Source organism: Lycorma delicatula, chromosome 10, assembly GCF_047948215.1.
Source record: "Lycorma delicatula isolate Av1 chromosome 10, ASM4794821v1, whole genome shotgun sequence".
Classification (NCBI taxonomy): domain Eukaryota; kingdom Metazoa; phylum Arthropoda; class Insecta; order Hemiptera; family Fulgoridae; genus Lycorma; species Lycorma delicatula.
Genome location: NC_134464.1, coordinates 113,737,359 through 113,758,798, shown reverse-complemented (window position 1 = coordinate 113,758,798; position 21,440 = coordinate 113,737,359). Strand labels below are relative to the sequence as shown.

The window sequence follows — 21,440 nt, the reverse complement described above, 5'->3', positions numbered from 1 at the left end:
AGTATGTATTTAAATCTTACTGGTTTTGCTCCTTTTTTTATTTACTAATGCACATATACCATTTTTTAACTTATTAAATTTTCTAGCCAAACCATGATTTAGTTGATAGAAACATATTAAAAAATATGATATTTTTATTTTTACAAAAACTGTTATCGTAAAAATTAATATAAATACATATTAACTTAAATTAATTTAACAATAAAAAAAAAACAAAATAATTTTTCTTAATCTATTAGTGTAAAATGCCTAGAAATAATTCTCATAATAAAAACTCTGTTTTTTATTATTTTTGAGTAATAATAGAGTTTTTATTATGAGAATTATTTGTAGTACTTGTTAAATACATATGGAGAAAAATAATACAGATCGGTTCAAAAAGAACAAAGGAATGACTGAAAAATTATAGAAATACACTCAAGGACATTCATAAAGTCGTGTTAGTTACATTAGTAATTTTTACTCTAATGTTATAGCTATCCACTCTGCAAACCTAACAGAACATTCTAATTTTGTTGTCTTAAGTTAATGAATCTGTATTTGGTTACAGGATCTGTCTACAACTATATTGTCTTTACATTACAAATAGAATCTAAGATGACTAGTGTTATAACTAAACTAGATATGGTAGAGTCGGTTGGGGTACTGCATTCAACATTCAACTGCAAAATAAATACCAGATTTTTTCATGTAACATTTTTTTGTTATTAGCATTTTAGATTAACTAGGCAATACGAAATACAACCATTTTGCTATCTTACAATATTTGATCATAATTCTATATGAAAAATATTAATTCGCTTATTACCAAAGTAATAATTTATTCCAGTACAGACTGCTCACTTTAAAATTGTTAAATATAATAATAAAATAAAAGAAGGAAATGGATGTTCAGACATTTTACTCACCAATACACAATGATACTATTTGTGCCCCAGGAGCAACACCATTTTTTTCAGGTAGATCTGGAAAATTTGCGGCTGCTATTGCTGCTACACGTGTTCCATGGCTAGCTGAAAAGAAAAAAAAATTTTTTCATTTTAAATTTAAGATTTTTGAAAACATTTTCTGTAAAAGAGAACTTCATATTAACCTGGGAACAGGTAGATAGTTGCATTCTCTTTATGAAATGATATCTTAAAACCACCTCAAATGTTTCACAAAGAAGCAACTTAGAAGATTAAAGTAAAACTAAAACTTATAAGATTAAAATTCCAAGGCTATATTTAATAAATCAGTTTTCAAATATCTAAAATTTAACAATATTTGGTGAAGTAACACCTTGCAAAGGTAGATCCATGCTGTTAGAATTTGGTTACTGAAAATTAAAGTTAATGCCACTTATAAATTAAAATAAAATTGTAAACACACACCTAACTATAGAAAAAATACATAGAAAATAGTAATGTAAAGAAAAGATGATAACAATCAACGGTACTTATGTATAAGTCTATTGACCAATAAATAGCAAACTTTTGGGTAGTAACCCAAAAGTTTGCTATTTATTAACAGTAGGTGATATTAACAGTAGTTAATATCACCTGAAATAACCATTATACTAACATTTTTATAACCATTTATATTTATTTATTTTATAAATTTATCCAAACTTAATCTATGCTCGCTTCGCTCGCTAGCCTTGTTTAATTAACACAGTAATGTTTTGAGTATTTAAATAATAAATTCAGTAATTATTGCAATTATTTATTATTTAAATAATAAACCATTACTGTTAATTAGTCGAGGTTAGCGAATGAAGCAAGCTTAGGTTAAATTTGGTTAATTTATAAGCAATAATGTTATATATTTAATACGTAAAATATGTTAATGATCCCGTAAACTTTGAACTATTTTCAAAGTTACAGGATCATTATAGTTATGGTCGATGGGCTAATACGTAAGTACCCATTATACGTAAGTAATTACTCTACATCTTTGTAATCTGTTGCAATAAAACTAATAAACTTCTTGTTGAATGATTTCTTATTAAGCTACATTTATCATTACTCATTCTTAATATAAGTAAATTTTTTATATTCAAATATTACTAATAACATCATATTATTTAAAAAATTACAATTAAAATTAAAATTAAAATTTTGCCTTTCATTTCCTTTAAACATGACAAAAGTAATAAATAAAACAATAATTGTATATTTTATTACACAAAAAAAATGTTTGTTTCTAAAAGCAAAAGTATGAATTTCATCTGCATCATCTCCTAGAAGCTGGGATTTTAGACTTTTAAATTAAAATGAGTTCCAACAGAATTAACATTCAGCATTAACAGATCAGAAAATAACCAATTATGTAAGTCTTTATCCAACTAATGGTTCACCATAGTCCACCAAAATGGGTTCCTTTTAGATGGATTTTGAACCATGCTGAACAACATAAATACAAGTCTAACTCACAAGTATTATAGAAGAAGAAATTGTATGTCTCTATGCAAAATTTCTTCAGATAATGTATGTAAAAGATCAGTTTTTCAGAAAACAATTGGTTCTGACAAAGAAAATACATACTTGTTGACATAAGGAGAATAAAATATATTTATTATGCAGTAACCATAGTTGTTAACTTATGCGATCTGTTTCATATGTTACTTTTTCTATAGTATATTCAGTTGTCAGGAGTGACAACTCCTTTATTACAATCAATAATAATTTTATTACGGTTTTTTATTTCTTGTTTTATACAATACAAAAAGAATATACTACTTTTCAAAACTTTTCAATTTTTCTTGAAAAATAAACTAGTTTTTATAATTGGGTTCTTTAAATGTTCTATAAACCAAGGACTAAAATGAAATAATTTCACTTTCATAAAAAAAATACAATTTATATATACAAATAAATAGGTTATCCATACAGATCATTGCAAAGGACAATGCCTGTGTTACTACTCGCCATTCCTGTGTTACAGAGGGACGGCACCTTGAACACCCAAAGAGTTAAATTTGGTCGCCATCTTTGGTCCCATCTACCTAGTATTCAAATCCTTATAACAGTAACTGCCTTTACTAGAATTTGAACGTTAGAAAGATCGACTTCCAAATCAGCTGAAGAGTTAACCACTGGACCGACCCCCGGTGGGTTAGAATAACAATAGCTAAAGTAAGTAAAGTACACACACTTTTGACAGAAAAATTCATAACTTATTTCTTTGCCATAATAATGAAGTAAAAGAATTAATCTTTTTTTTTTCCGTAAAGAATATCTTTAATTTACAACTTCACGCTCCTTGGGGGTGAAGAAACAATACATATATTAATGTTCAAGGGAGCAAGAGCCTCGGTCTGTGGCTTAAAACCTTCCCTGGTGTAATACAAATGTATCCTGAAAATGTGAAAGCAATCGATCAGTTGGTTCTTCAGAGATTTTTTTAAATGAAATACATCAAAAAACCTTCTCAGTTATGCCCAAAAAACATGGGTAAAAATCTGGTTGCGTTTGATCAAGTGGTTTTTTGTTTATCCCGAACAAACAAAACCCCTTTTCATCTTTATGTAATAGATATAAGAGATCTAAAATAACGACACAATTTTTTTTGACAACCACTTTAACTATGCACTTTGTCACACTGCACTCTCAACAGTGCTGTAGTTCCTCAATCTCCTTATTCACCTGACTTGAATCCCTGCGACTTTTTCCTGTTCCCGACTTTAAGAAAACACCTCAAAGGACACCATTTTGGAACGGTAGAAAATATTTTTAAAAAATATAACCGACATCTGAAGGATATTCCGGTTCTGAGTTCCAACACTGCTATGAAGAGTAGGAAAACTGTTTGATGCGTTGTATAATATACCAAATAAACTATTTTGAAGATGATACGAGTCCATGTTCGTAGAATTGGATTGTGAATAAAAAGTTTTTCTGAACCGGTCTCATTACTTTATTTACAGATCTCATAGATATCAACGGAAACACACATAACTGCAAATAATATTATTATACACAATTCATAATATATTTATTTATAAGTAGCAATATTTAATAGGCTAATGTAGAATTTTCAAGTCTATATAACGATTATTTTCAGATATAGATACAAATGTCATCTGTGAAAACAATAACAGTGAACAGAAAACATCAACCCTACCACAATAAAAGAAGTTTACCGAGCACTCAGTAAGATGAAGAATTAGAAAGCAGCGGGAGAAGATCAGACTTTTGTAGATATCTGGAAACATGCAGGAAGATCAGCAAAATTTGCCCTTCATCAACAGCTTTTCAACATCTTATGACTGTATATCAAAAATTCTAAGACACCTTGGACTACATACCAAATTAATAAGCATGATAAAATTGATCGTCACAAATACTAAGTTGAAAGTAAAATTCAGAGCTGAGCTCTCAGAACCATTTCAGATCAAAACAGGACTGGACCAAGCCAATGGGTTCTCACTACCATAATTCAACTGTGCTCTAGAAGAAGTAATGAGGGAATGGCTCAAAAAATGCCCCCAAAAGTAAAAATCTGATGCGGTCACCACACGACTTCCTTGCATACCTAATTACATATACACATTTTTACTGCACTTCATTTAAACTTATTTCATTTGAAAGTGATATATGATCCTCCACTTCCTTAATAAAAGTGGACAGTTGCACAGTCGCGGAAATATTACTTATTAGCATCAAATATTTATACAAATATTAATTTATGAAATATTAGGGCAGAATTAAAGTCCCTTTATTACTTGTATTACTACTATATCAGTATTATTCACATCTTCATGAGTTGCTGATTAATAAAAGTTTCAGATTTCTGGTGTGTCATATAAATAAAAATTAATAATAATTAAAGTATTCCGTTTAGTGAACTCCTGTATACTGGTTATAAATGTTAATTTTTACAGGGTAAAATATTCAGTTTTTATTATTGGATTAGTCGGTGAATAATCAAAAAAAGTAACAATCGTACAGAAACAAAAAAGATAACATGAAGAAATATATCTCAGAAAAATGACAAGAAGATGAATATGAAGAGAAAGAGTTATTAGTCTCTAAACATTAAGAAGCAATAGATTTGGATTATATCACCATATCAGTAATTAAAAATTACACAAATTCATAATGAACCCTTATATTTAATAAATATTTCCTTTAGTCTGGAGAAATATTTTATAACAGTATATTGAAATTTACTGAATTTCATGAAAATGTACTTAAAATAAAAATTGAATTCTTACATTAGTTAATGTAGGAAATCAAAGGTACTGGACTAAAACTTCAAATTAAGAAAAGACACCATCATTTTTACTGGGCTGAATAAATTAACTGCAATTATTTACTCACGAGTATAAGTTGGAATAAGATTTTGTAAAAAAAAAAAAACTAGCTGGTCAGGGCTCACTTTTCTTACCCAACCGTCTAGCCAGGACCCCCAATGTGCTTCGACATCCTCATGCTTGTGAGAATAATACTGATAAATAAAACTTAAACCTCGTTCAGTTTACAAAAAAATATCATTATATGGTTGGTAGGTAAATTTCTTCAAAGCACAGTTTAGTCAGTACAGGACCCAAACTCTGAGCGATTTGAAGAGTGTGAGTTTCAAAATAGTCAGCCTTCATCTTAAAAATAGTAGTTATATCCATCCATATTTAGTCTGGTTCTTAGTATTACCCTACAAACACCAGTAGGAGGTTATCATATTTTGTTTCTTATTTTTCTTATGAGGCAGGTGCAGCCAGCTGGGTCGGTCGCACTACAGTAACCGTGGCTATTGGTTGAGCTACCAATAGTACACGAACAAATCCCTTAAAAAATCGAAAATAAAAAAAACAAAAAATAGTCTTTAGAAATTAACTGAAGAATAATTGCAAGCCCAAATCTACTTAATATACTGTCCAATCAGGAATGGGAAAAATTTGCAATCATTTTTCAAAATTTTTTAACTTTCTTCATCCCTTTGCAAAAAATATAAAAATTGTTTTTTAGATATTCAGATTATTACACACGCACACACATAAGCGCACGTGCCAAAAATCAAGTTGATATCTTCATTTGTTACTGAGAAATGAAAAAAAATGGTAATTTCATTGTACTCCATTTTAACCCTTTAAACCCAGAATTTAAAAAAATCCTTTCTTAATGTGCATTTACACAGTATAAAAAAAAACTTATACAATTTCTCATTAATTTACCTTCACTAGTTTTTGTTGCGCATTGGTAAATCAGTTATCAGTCAATCACGACAAGTTGCTTTATAGGTACAGATTTTCAAAATTTATAGCTGGCTTAGACATGAACCCCAAACCTATGGCACATATGGAGAGTTCAAATAGAAACATACACTGCCTAGAAATACCTCTTTTCCAAAGAAATTTAACAAGGCAGCAAAATACACCGGTTTAAAGTATAAAGATGATTTCATAAAAGGTTCAGATCCTAATTTATCCCCACCAGCAAACTGTTTTATCGAGTAAACACTATCAATTATACAAAATCCGCAAAGCCAAAATCAGCAGAAATCATAAGTCAGTGCACGCATAGGAAGTTTTATAAATGTAAAATGATTTTACATTAGTAAAACGTAGAATGCATTTTACTAGTATGACTATTTCCTAAAATGGTCACAAACTGACCACCAAAAACCGAACTTTAATGTACTTTGTGGATGACTTCTAGTATATGTTTATTTTTTATAAAGAATAATTTTAAAAATAAAATATTTAAAAATCACAAAATATATCTTTTGAAAATAACTAAGATTTATAGCGCTATATAATTCATTTGATGAACTTGATTTTTATTAAATGACTTCTTAATTTACAAGATTTTTTCTGTCTTAATATCTTTTAAATATGATTATTAATCTGTCTATTGTTTTTATATTTCAGATCGACAATCTGAATAATGTAACTTGCTTGGGAGGAAAATCTACATCAGAATTAACAGTAAATGAAATTTGTCCCATATCTACAGCAGGCGTAATAATTATTATTAGCATTCTTTTGGCTGTTCTTGGGCTCATAGTAGGTCTTCTTATAGCTCTCTACTATCGATATAATCAAGAAATAAAAGTTTGGCTTTATGCACATCAGATGTTTCTTTGGCTTGTTACTGAAGATGAACTAGATCGTGATAAGCTGTATGATGCTTTCATAAGTTATTCTCACAGAGATGAAGATTTTGCGATAAAACATTTGGTTCCAGGGCTGGAGAATGGCACCCCGAAATTTAAGTTACATTTACATTATAGAGATTGGATTATAGGTGATTATATACCAAGTCAAATAGCAGTCAGTTGAATATTCACGTAGAACTATTGTTGTGTATAATATTAAAATAAAAAAAGAATTTTAAGTTATCTGTAAGTGTAGCTACTATATTAAAGTTTATAATAAGGCTTCATGTTTTTGTTTGAAAAGTTATTTCCAGATTTAATAAATTATTATTATACTTTTTTATTTTTCACTTAATGTTTCGTGTAGAATTTGCTGTCTTGCAAATTCTGAAAGGAATAACGCAAAAACAGATAGCTGCCTGATATGAAAAAAAAACCCATAAAATCTTTACTTGTGCAGAATTTCATAAAATGTCTCTGCAAGCACGAAACAGTCAAGTCATGAAATTAAAATTGTGTATGAATTGTTTATAAGACAAGGACATAGGGTTAAATAATGTAAGGTTACTAGTCATTGTAAAGTATGTTCTAAAAATCATAACACTCTATTGCATAACCCACAGGATATTCAAGAAATATCAAACCAATCATCAAGTACGACAATTCCTACATCAGTTTCATGCACTTCTCAAATCAAAAACCATAATTTGTCTCAAATTATTTTAGCTACTGCTCTAATTGAAATATCAGACTCTTGTGGCACACCTTGTTGCTCCTGGTTCATCTGTTAACATTATGACAGAAGCTGAAACTCCATCGAAGCTCATGTTAGCGGAATCAATAATGTGAGTACAGTTGCTAATTCACGTGTTAGTACTACAATTAAGTTACAATTCTCTAACTTTCAAAATCAGCTAGACTTTATAGTGCTGCCTAAAGTTACTCAAATGCTACCTAGTTCAACAATTGATACTTCAAAATTGTTTATTCCGCCTAACATATATTTAGCTGACCCATTTTTCTACCAGCCGAACAAGGTTGATGCTCTCATTGGAGCAGAAGTTTTTTATCACCTTCTTTGCGTCGGACAAATACGATTGGCAGATGGGAATCCTATCCTGCAAAAAACTTCCTTAGGTTGGATAATATCCGGAAAGATACCAGAGTCTTCACATTCGGATGTTCCATCCCTACACTGCTGTCTTGCATCATCAGAAGATGTTCAACAACAAATTGAAAAATTTTGGTCTGTTGAAGAATTGCATTTCAACATGTCCGAATTGAAGTTTCATGATGCCATGAAATGCTGCAAACGGTTGAAAAATGCTGAATACTCTTTGATTATAAAGAAAGGCCAAAATTACAACCAAAGAGTTAGTTATTTACAACTCTTCTTTTGTTTTAAAATAGAAAATTTCTATTTCTCAAAACTATTACTCAGCATTTTCTACATTTATGCGTTAATAGATACTTTCAAGATAATGATTCTGCTTTTGCTATTTTTGCTGTTGAATTCAAAGATTATTCATCCCTATAAGTCTGTTGGTATAATTGTGTTGAGTTAGAATCCAATTTAATCCTTTAAAAAAGGGATTATTTATTATAACTATAATGTAATAGATTTGGATATGATTTCATTGTTCATATGTCATTTAATTTTGTTTTATCACATGGATTTCTTGAACATTTTTAACTTTATTATAAAGTTTATTATAAAGAATGTAAAAACATATCTCTTTCACTACAACAGAAGTTATAATTGAAAAACTGAGAAAAGTGAATCGGTGACTATTGTTGGGCAAAATTTGCACTACCAAAATGAAAATAATAAAAATATTAAGAAATAAAGGAAATTAATTAACTATTAGTACTACATAAAAAGGGCACTTTTAATTAAATCCACCCATGTATGAATTTCACGGCATGGACTATAACATGACTAATATGACATGGACATGTAGATGCACAATATGTAATTCAAACTTAGATCATCTAAAATGATAATGTTTACTTTTAACTCTTTTCATACAACAAAAAATGATCAAAATAAAACAGGGAACATTTCCTCCATTTTAAATATATGATATAAACAACACTGTCTATTCTATTCTAAATAGAGTAACCAAAATTAATTTACAGTAGTATTAAATGATGTCTATTTCAAGTTGCAGTAACTCATGTTTCATAGACGTGTCATGAAAAAAAAAAAGTAAAGACAGCAAATTCTACACGAAACATTAAGTGAAAAATAAAAAAGTATAATAATAATTTATTAAATCTGGAAATAACTTTTCAAACAAAAACATGAAGCCTTATTATAAACTTTAATATAGTAGCTACACTTACAGATAACTTAAAATTCTTTTTTTATTAAGCACATACTGAAAAAAGTAACAGGAATTGATAATTAATTTAGAAAAGTTATTTTGTAAAGTTAATAAACTAGATACAACTATGAAATTAAATATTTTAAATTACTTTTTTTCTGGGTGGCATGGAGTTAGCCCAAAATATTGCCCAGAAAATAAAACATGTAAAAAACAATAATAAACGATACACTGATTGCACACTTACAGTTTGTGAAATCAAAAACTGTAATTCATTAAGAATTTAATCTCCTAAACAGAGTAGAATAATACAGATTTTAATAAATATTCAAACAGCTAGATCAACAAAAAAATTCAAAAGAAAAACCCACTAATTAAAAAACAAAAAAAATAGTGTTAAATTAAAAAAACACAAAAAAACAAAATGCAAGATTGATAAAAAAAATTCTAATTATCATGTAAATAAAACTCATTATAATAATTCTTACTTAAATCTTACAACAACTTGTCTTTTGGATAATGAAGTGGAGGCATCTTGTAAAGTAGACAATTTAAAGCGCTTATAAGTTGTTATACTAAATTCATATCAGATGCCCAATTTTATTAAGTAAACCATAAAACAGAAAGAAATTTAAAGTTACTTCTGGCTTATTAAAAATGAAATAATAAAGTCATGAAAAAATTTTTAATTTCACTTATTACATTTAAATTTTATTGACATATATTACCTGAGAAGCACAAACATTTTGACAACATTGCATAACTAGAAGATATATGTAAAAATGATATTATTTTGCAAAAAAAATTAACTATAACTAAAATAAGAACTTTTATAACCCACATTATATAACCAAGCAATTAAGTACGTTTTCCTAAAGTAAATGCAAATAAAATAACATAACTGACAGTGAAGGTATATTACTTAGCGATAAAAGAATCAACAATTACCATAATAAAAAAAGAAATATATTAAGTTCTAAGTAACTGGTTTATAAAAATTTATTAAAAAAAATTATTTGAATCACATATGATTATTGTAATGTATTATTGTAATTAGAAGACAATAGTTCAAAATTCAGAAAGAAAGAAAAAAATTCTATTCCGATGATCATATTGTGTTATGATAATTATGTTTTTTCTACCTCCTTTTCATAATTTTTAAGTTGCGACTGCATCAATTGCTTAACAATGCTACTTGACAACAACCTGCTTTGATACTGTTACCCATATATATTTGAAATTCTGACTGAAAGCAGTGATGATTTCTAGTTAATTAAGAAAATTATTTTAATGATAATCTGCAAGGTGAATTTAAGCAATTTAGAAAAAAATTGGGAGCGGGTATAATAATGTAGAATTCTAATTAACTATTAAAAAGGAATAAGTAAATAAAACAAAACAACCTAAAAAAACTAATAAAAAGAATGATACTTACTCAATTTTTCTATAATTTCCATTTTTAGAAGTCAACACCAAATTATAAAAAATTAACTTATATAATTTAGTTACTAGCTTCAAAAATTTTAATTTAAATGATTAGAAAAAGATACATTTTATATCTTAGAACCTTCTTTATGTCGATTTTATTTATTTTTTTAAATTATATAAGCCTACAAAAACTGTTACCTGTAACCAAGCCACAGGCAAGAAAAACTAAACTCAGAAACATAATATTAACAATAATAATAAATATGCAGAAAATAATGTACAAAGTCTGTTAGCAAGTGCTAAGACTATCTAAAATAGAAGACTATGAAGATCTTTTTTGGAATATTTAGGATAAAACTACTTCTAATTTTTTCAGATTACCTCAGGCAATACGTACGTAGAATATAACAATCCAGTATTTTGCAATAATAAAACAATAAAAAACATTTTTAAATGTTTTATAGTCAGTATAATTTCTTGTTTAAAAAATTTTCAATTTAAATTATCTAGAAAAATAAAAAGGATAACTGATATTGTTCTGTTTCATTGTGAGTAGGGTTTGATGAAGCAGAATAAAAATATGTATGGGCTGAATTAAGAATGTAGGTTTTTTTAAAGTTAATAAGATTAAATTATGTATGTGTAAATAAATATCATTATCTGATTTAGTTGAAGCCACAAAATTTGTGGTAATAACACTACTGATAAAATTAAATGCCTTTCAAGGATTCCTGCTGAAAAAATTAAAAGCAGCTAGGTACAACCCCCAATCCCCTATTTCTCTGTTAACCCATATAAAACAGCCAGACGAAATTATCGATTGTTTAATTTAAAATTACTGGTAATTATAAAACAATAACAGGAAACATCCAAAATGAAAAGATTTATGGCTTACTACAATAATAAATAATAACTGAAAAATCTAAACATCAGTATTGTAATTGGTTTTATTATATTATATATTTTTTTTACTTCCCTAGATGTAACCTAACATCATATGAACATTTAAAAAGTTATTTCTTATACACACATACACTCGCATATGAACATACTCGCACACATGTGACTTTGTTAATTAGTTTTAAAGTAAGGATTTATTTTATCATAATTTTGGAATAAAATAAATTATTTGTAAGTAACCCAAAATTGATTGGAACAAGAATATTGTTCAAGTAGGATCCTAAAAGTAAAAACATTACCATATTTCAAATTTCTAAATGGAATCTACATTAAATGTATGAAGTAATTATAGTTAAATAATTATTATTTCAAAGCAGTTAGTGAATTTGTTGCACGGTAGCTTTTTTTTGTAAACTGAAAGCATATTAAGGAGAGGCTAATAACTAATTATGTTTTAATTTCACAAAAAAAAAAAAAAAACAGGTAGTATTCATGAGAGAAGTGAAACATAAAAATTAATACTACAGAGCAGGGCCCTAATTTTTATTTATAACGGTCCTTAACGTGATCTAAAATACTGAATTATATTAATGAGAGAAGTGAATTTAAAAAGGTTTGTGCCTCCAAAAGAAGATATCTTTAGTTGTAATTAAATAATACAAAACACTATTAAAAAAAAAAACTTAAAAAAAAAGTAGTAACCAAATAATAAGAAGCAAAAACATAGAACAATATTTCTAAAGGTAACTTAAAAATTGCAGCTTCTTGGATCACAAGGTTGCATTCTTTGGCTTAGACAACTAGCAATTTTTTTGATAAAGAGAAATTTTATATATATATTTTATTAAATTAAATTTTAACCACCAAAACAAAGTTAATAGATAGATAAATTGAAGTTATATAAATTTCAAAAATCAATATTTGCAGGATCCTGCATCTTCAGTCGGTATTAAATTCTATTATCTATTTAATTAAATAAATGTAATTATCAATTATATTAAAACATATTTTTTTAAATCTTTTGTCATTTATTTGAAATTATGTTTTATATTTTGAATAATAGGAAGCGCGGTTTTTCAGTAAAGGCCATTTTCAATTTGCTCCCACTACATGTAGTGGAAAATGGTGCTACTAGTATAGCATGTTAATTTATATCAACAATCATCTGTTTGCAACAACAGGTTAACATTACTCCGGTTAGTTGCTGAGTTTAGCCGTGCTGAAATGAGTGCTACAATAAATAATCATGTGAGTTGTGAAGTACGATCAGTAATTTGTGATCTATTGGTGAAAAAAAAATCTGCTACTGATATTCATACAGAAATTGTTGATGTTTACAGACTCGGTGTTATGTGTAAACGTAAAGTTCGCTACTGGTGTCATTTGTTTTGTGGAAGAAGAACAAATGTTCATGATGGAGAACATAATGGATGCCTCTGATTGTCATCGCCGATGAATCGACTGAAAATGTGAATGCAAAAATCCATGAAATCAGAAAGCTTACTGCTTCTCAATTATCAACTGAATTTCCTTTTGTTTTTGATCAGTAATTTATGACATTTTAACTGAAAAACTGGGTTACAGAAAGTTGCGTTCCAGATTGATACAAAAAATGTTGACAGAAACACACAAACAAAGACATCTTACTGTACCTCAAATATTTTTGAGACACTACGAAAATGAAGATGGTGATTTATGGAAACACATTGCGACCGGTGATGAAACATGGATACCTTATTCAAATGTTGAAACAAAGCAGCAATCATCATTCCCAAAGCCCAAAAAGTTTATGCAAGAAAGTTCAATGAAAAAGCTTGTGTTGATTTTTTAGGGATATTGCTTGATTGAATTTCTTGAACGTGGAAGAGGTGTTAATGGCAATATATACTGTGAAACGCTTACAAAACTTAAGATGTTCAATTGAAAATAAAAGGCGCAGGAAACTAACCGACAGGATTTTGTTTCTCCATGATAACGCAAAATCTCACACGGCAAACAAAACCACTGAACTGTGACAATTTAATTGGGAAATCTGTGAACATCCACCTTAGAATTCGCATCTTGCACCAAGTGATTATTACCTTTTTCTCCATTTAAGCTTGCATTGCAGAAATTTGAAGTTGTGAAGAATTCCAAAACAAAGTAAATAATTGGTTTAAATCACAAGCAGGAAAATTCTTTAATAATAAAGTTGGTAAGCCGAAATCAAAAATGTATTGTGACTATGTAGCAAAATATTACATATGTGTAAATTTATTTTGTTATAAAAGTTTTTTTTAATTTCTCTTATTTTAATTTTTATATCAAAACAGCCCTTACTTAAATAAAACATGCCTCATGTAACAAGCATATATGTAAATTTTGCTGTCCAGTACTGTTATGATGTTATCTTTAAAACGTATATTTTACTTTATTCTAATGTCATTATTTCCAAGTTTTAGACTGCATTTTTATTATGTTTTTAATTAAATCATCATGTTCAAAAGCTGATCTGGTGATTCATCATTTTATATTTTTATTTTAAATTTATAAATATAAAATTTTTCAAGTATTTCATTTTTTTATCATTATTACATAAATCTAAAATTTCTCAATTATTTTAATCAGTACGTATGTATTTCATATTTGTATATATTTCTATATTTGTATTCTAACAAACGGTCAACTACATTAAATATACTTCTCTTTTGGTTTTGTATGCTGTGTATGTTCTGTAAATCTTTTTTAAATAAGTATTGGTTTTGCCAATACTGGTATTACAGAAGGATGATGAAGATAAATCGGATGGAAAAAGTGTCAAATGAAGTATTTAAGAAATACTTCATTACACCCTCTTAATGTGTATTAGCTGAGCTAATACACATTAAGAGGGTGATACAAATACAGATAGAAGGGAGAAATTGTAGGGAAGGTCTCGGTTGGAGTTCATAAAACAGATAATGGACGATATGAACTGTGATTCTTACTGGGAGCTAATGATAAAGGCTGATAAGCGAAGAGTGGAGAGCTGCTGCCAACCAGCCTAATGGCTGTTAACCAAAGAAAAAGAAGTATTATTACATTTTTTGGATATACCTCTCAATTTCTCTCTATTACTTTTATTATTGTTATTTTTTTAATATATTTTATAATGCGATTATTTGGATTATATGCTTTTTCTATAATTATTTTTATCATGTACATTAATATTTTTTCTATTATATTTTCGTGTAATTGTATTTTAGGTTTAAGTTATTATTAATCTTTCTGTTATTTTTTTGTTGTTGAATTTTGGTATTTTTATTCTATGTTTTATAGATTTTTTCTATAATTTCACCATCAAAACCAGTAAACATTGCTGCTATTTGTTTAATTTCATATATTTCTTTCATGAATTTATTACTGTTTTTTTGTATAATTAATTGTTCTAAATATCATGTTTTCATATGTATTAATTTTTTTGACCATGGGTGGTTAGAATTTAATGTATTGTAATATTATTTTTGCTGTGGATCTTCTGTAAACTGATGTTTCTACTATATTATTTTGATTTCAATATCTAAAGAATATATTTTTTTGTTACCTTCCATTTAGTACGTAAATTTTAATTGTAATTATTAAGTTTATTTAAAATGATCAAATGTTCATTGTTTAGGGTCGGGTTATATAAGATTATAATATCATCTACATACCTTATCAACAATAATATTTGGTGTATATTTAATATGCCATGAATTGTGTTCAGTTTGAATTATGCCTAATTTTAATTATGAACTACTTTATTTTCAAAATTTTATATAAATACGAGGTGTGTGAGAAAAGTAATGAGTGTTACCAACACTGTGAGTGATCTGGAAACGCTGCGTCTACCGGTCTGTGCTAGAACCAGGCATTGGCGAAATAAAAAGTTGTTTTGTAGAGCAACTTTCAGGGCAACTACTTAATCAATGGATGATCTACCCTGATAAAAAATGCATTGTTCTGGGGCAATTAGGGCATTTCTCTAAAGGTGTCACACTAGGCCATCATGGTAAACCATCGTTTACCACTTGTTCCATCACCTTGCACAGGGTACTGGTCAAGGATATACAACGATACTGGAAGGCATGATTTACCTTTACCAGGTTTCAGTATGGGGATAACCAATGCCTCTAATCAAGAATTTGGAAACACCTGGTCAGAGAAAATGTTGTTATACATACACAAAAGATGTCATAGTACAATATCGGAGAGGTGTGATAACATACTGAGCCTAATATTATCATTTCCAGGGAAGTTTCATGAAAATTATTCAGAGCATACGTACTTCATTATAAGAAAAGGATGTAATTCATTTTGCGAGTTTCCGGTTTCCAATTGTATATTTTCTACCTGCAACTTTATATCTCACAAACTCAGGGCAGTACGATGATGTAAGTGAAACTGCTCTAAATGACCTTCCAAATATGGTTGGTACATCAAATGGTGCAGTAACAAGGTTATCGCCACTTTGCAGTCCAATCGACTGCAATGACTACCGATCCAAACATGGTTCGAACCTTTCTCCATGCAACAGATGATGATGGTGTTATACGAGAAATGAATTTGACGTAATTCAACCAAGATTTTAGCTTAGCACACCTAAACACTCTATGAAAAACGCCTCTCATGATGCAGAAGGCGCAAAGAAATTTAATTGTCGGTCTTCGATTAAAATTACATAAAGCCCTAAGCCAGTCCCTTAGTGCAGGACTGCAGTCATCATCCCATCAAGGAACAGCAGGTTGCCTTGGCTTTCCAGATGTTAATGAGATGAATTCATTGGCACTATCGAGATTTGGGTGTGTAAACTTCACAAATTGGTGAATCGCACTACTGTTCTTGTCATAATCGCTAAAGGAATCCTTGAATCAGAGCCAGTTCACTTTCTAAACTACCCATCAGCATGGCTGAATCTGAGGCAATTCACTATTACTGACCGAGATTACAATCGGTCTATGATCACTTTCAAATAAGATTTTAGAAACGCACCATGTAAGACATGGGAGCAAGATTGCTCAACTCACTGATAGATCGATGCAAGAAAATGCACCTGATGAAGATGACATAAACTTCCATGATCAATTGTTCAATAAACAGAGATCTAAGTTCTGCCTCAGTCGATCAACAATAATACCTGCAGGAGAACATGCCAATGAGCCCCATGAATGGTGTTGGGAACTCAAATAACCAATTATTAGGGATAAAGAAATCTGGGGAACAGACTAGAAAGATCATTCTCACTAATATCAAAATTTGGAGGAATACATAAGTTGAAGATATTCATTTTGAATATCTGCAGTGAATATCTTCACTGTGATTGCAGGAATGTTTGACACTAGAAGAATACGGGTGCTATTATGATTTTAGATACAGTTTTACTGTATTGTATTACCATTTATTAATAATATATTCTATGATAAAAGAATTGTGGTTTGCAAAAGAAACCATGTTTTTTATCTACCATGTTTCTTCTCTAACTTCTGCTTATACTACATATGGAAAGTTAATATAATTTATCTTACGGTTAGGCAGTTTTATGTCTTTTTTTTTCAATTAATAAAAAGTTAGTTTTCCATCACTTAAGAGGTCTAACACTTGACTTACAAAATTGATATTTATACATTTTATGCATTTCAGTAAACCTAACAGTAGAGTGTTTGAACCAACTTGACAGCTTACACCATTATTGAGCAATGATTATTACAAAATTTTAATTTTGACAGCTATTATGAGTAGAACCCAACGGCCGAATGCAACCATTCGTATTTTTGTAATTCCCTAACTATGCTTAATAGAATGCTGAAATCAAATCAAAATCAGAGACAAACGTGTTCACACACATACTTATTTTATTCAATAATTAACTGTTCATTTGTTGAAAGTCTAATTAATAAAACCAAAAATTCAAGATGATATAATTAATTATATAAGCTTGAAGGTTACGTTTTGGGGAAATTTTGAAGTATATTGCAAATACAAAGTACAGGTGTTTTTAAATCTAAAATATTCTGGTTGAAAAGCAAAGTTGGTCGTATTCTAAAAAAAGAAAATTTCTGATTAAATCGCTTTATTGTTCTATTTAGAATCAAAAAAATTTAACAATAAAATCCCTTTTAAATCGGTTACACTATTAATGTTATACAAAAATGAGTCAACCAGTTAACATGATACAACAAACATCAATAAAGTTTATACAATTTGGGTATTCATGATGGAAGCACGAAGAGTATCTGGTGCGTAAAGATGACATGGACATAGAATCAAAAGGTGGGATGGCGTTTACTTAAGTATATTTAAAAAAAAAAAAATTAAAGCTCCAGTTAATGAACTACGCTTATGATCTCATTCTTGCCAGAGACAAAATCAAAGTATTAAACTTGTTCTCCTGTTAAAACACTACTTGGTTCATCACCGGTCATAAAAAATATTAAAATATTGTTCTGATTTTTAGTACCAGAAGATATATATATATATATATTTATATGATTTAGAAGTTGGGGTGTCAAGTATAAATTGAAAATTCTGCAAAGATTATATGCTGACATAGTCTACTACATCACTTGATAGAAAACTGTATTTAAAAAATGAAAGATTTACTGTTAACAGAATGAATAAATCAGAATCTCCATTGCTTCAAGCTGTTGCAGACAGAAAGATATGGAAAGTAGGAAAGTAAACTGGTTGAGAAGCCGTGAAATAAAAATAGTTAAAGATGAAGGCAGCACAACTTTTTTTCAGAATGATCTGTCAAATGATTTTCAAAAAGTAAACGTTTGTAAAATAGTTAAAAAATAATCGACAGAACTTGTTTGTATTAAATGAACTTTGCCTGATGCCTAATGTCAAAAGTGAAAATTATACTTTTATTAAAATCAACGAGACTCATTCCTACTGATACATAATAATTTTAAAAGTTTTTTTGACATCAAAAGACGGGCAAACTTTTACAGATGATTTAGAAGAATTTGTTCAAGATATTGATCTTCAAGTGGAAAATTAAGATCAATTACAAATTTGTTATTCAAGACTATTCCTATTTTGAATGAAAATATTTTAGTTTCAAGAGTGAAATTTTTCCATCTATTATTAACAATCTAATATTATTTTCTTTAAAATGTTTTAAAAGATAATTCTAGTTCTTATAAATATTGTGTTTATCTTCTTATAAAAATTTAATTTTTTTAATATCATTATTATATTCAAACTAAAATTATAATTTTATAATCTTGGTGTTTGTTAAGAAATATTTCAATACTGTTTAGTTTCAATTTCAATAGTTTAACTAAAAATAATTTGTTTTTCTGTAAATTATTTGTACATTTGAACTCTTGAACTTTTACATTTTTAATTCATTATCATCATTTCATAATGTAATAAAACTCGCAGACCTATTCCGACATTCCAAAGATTCCTCTTTCTGTCTCTCTCACCACCCTCTCTCACAATATCACTCTCATTCACTCTCTCTCCCTCCTTCCAAATGGCGCACAGTTTGGGAATTCTTCTTACACGTCCCTTCCATCACTCTATAATTAGTTATTACATCAATTATGGAAATAATATTAATTCTTGTAAAATCCTCATCTTCACTGGGTATTCCATTCCATTTCTTAAGGCCGCTTAAGAAATTCTTTTCAGAGGCTTGTAGCTTAAAATTCATTTCTCATGAAAACCCAATCCTTGCATTCATAAAACAGAAAAGATAAAGCAATGGTCTCGTACAACATAACAAAGTTTCTTTCAGCGCATTTTTTATTATAATCCCACAAACACTTCTAAATTATTAGTTTTATTGTGAGTGTTCTTACTCATAACAAAGGAGAGACTACAGCCCAAACAGTGTTATTAAGTATGTATTTAAATCTTACTGGTTTTGCTCCTTTTTTTATTTACTAATGCACATATACCATTTTTTAACTTATTAAATTTTCTAGCCAAACCATGATTTAGTTGATAGAAACATATTAAAAAATATGATATTTTTATTTTTACAAACTGTTATCGTAAAAATTAATATAAATACATATTAACTTAAATTAATTTAACAATAAAAAAAAAACAAAATAATTTTTCTTCATCTATTAGTGTAAAATGCCTAGAAATAATTCTCATAATAAAAACTCTGTTTTTTATTATTTTTGAGTAATAATAGAGTTTTTATTATGAGAATTATTTCTAGGCATTTTACACTAATAGATTACGAAAAATTATTTTGTTTTTTTTTTTATTGTTAAATTAATTTAAGTTAATATGTATTTATATTAATTTTTACGATAACAGTTTGTAAAAATAAAAATATCATATTTTTTAATATGTTTCTATCAACTAAATCATGATTTGGCTCATTTTATTAAACTGTATCCTTCATATTATGTTTGTAGAGCTGCAGTGTTCTTTTTGAAGCAGTTAACCATCTTTCTTTAAAAAAAATTCAATATTACAATTTTTCATTTTTTCTCATTTTTCAGTTTTTCATATATATATATATATATTATAATATACTATACTATCTATAAATATATACTAAATTTATTGAAATTTTTAATTTTTGATTTATTATTAATCTCCACTAACATAAGAGTACTAATTGTTGTCATAAACATTAATGGCTAACCCACAAGATTGGTCTAGTGGTAAACATGTCTTCCCAAATCAGCTGATTTGGAAGTCAAGAGTTTCAGCGTTCAAGTCCTAGTAAAGCCAGTTATTTTTACACGGATTTGAATACTAGATCGTGGATACCGGTGTTCTTTGGTGGTTGAGTTTCAATTAACCACACATCTCAGGAATGGTCGAACTGAGACTGTACAAGACTACACTTCATTTTAACTCATACATATCATCCTCTTAAGTATTATCTAAACGGTAATTACCGGAGGCTAAACAGGAAAAAGAAAGACACATTAATGGCTATTTTCTTGAAAGTGTAGAATGATGTTAACTCCTTATTGCATGCGTAGATGCAACTGTGTACAATTGAAAAAAAATCATGGGTTTTAATTGTTTGTAAAACAACCTATTAGAAAATTGCCCGATAAAATACATACCCAAAGTATTTCATCATTAATAAGAGATGAATAAATGGGGTAGAAAAACTTCCAATAAATTGCTGAGAGTTGTGTAGTTCAAAAAGTTACATAAAACTGAATTGAAAATGAATACAAGTATAATGAGAGAGCCTGGACCTGTTGGTTTTTAGTTTCTTTGTTTTTAGAGGAATGGTAAACACATTGCGGCATATTTATTAGCCAGATAATGTAAAATTTTCAGATTTGTGTAAAAACCGTTCTGATCTGCTACAGTCAAAATACAAACACACATTTGAATGTATTTTTCAAGGTAAACACCTGGTTACTAATCGAAGGGAGACTTACAGAAGTTAACATTTTTAATAATTAGGTTTACCTTCCATCAACATTTCTGCATAGATTCTCACAAACTATCTACTCTTTTGAAACTCTTAATCTCTCCACTTTATGGATTTGGGTTTTTGCCACAAAATAGTTCCAGATTCAAAGCACATTTGTTTTACGGTATAAATTCCTACTTGTGGGATCGGTTGACAAAAGGTAGATGGACCTCCCACAGGCTGATTCCAGACCTCCAGACATGGCTGGGCCGCAAGAATAGTGAAATGAGGCTTAATAGTGAGGTTGATCCAATTATGGTATGCTTTGAAGCACACATGACCCAACTAGTCATGGATGC

The 21,440-nt window shown here is 28.7% G+C and overlaps 1 protein-coding gene across 6 annotated transcripts in view; it reads right to left on the bottom strand.

Moving 5' to 3' along the window:
- The window catches only part of LOC142331755 (enkurin-like), a 143,312-nt gene that overhangs the window by 43,655 nt on the left and 78,217 nt on the right, over positions 1-21,440 (bottom strand). For 2 of the 6 annotated variants that reach the window (XR_012758082.1, XM_075377820.1), the window contains exon 3: positions 909-1,013. The exons of the other annotated variants lie outside the window; for them this stretch is intronic. Coding sequence is in view for 1 of the 2 variants with exons in the window: in XM_075377820.1 (XP_075233935.1) it covers positions 909-1,013 (105 nt within the window). In the remaining variant the exon portion in view is untranslated. The remainder of the gene's footprint in view (positions 1-908; positions 1,014-21,440) is intronic. 6 annotated transcript variants of the gene reach the window in all.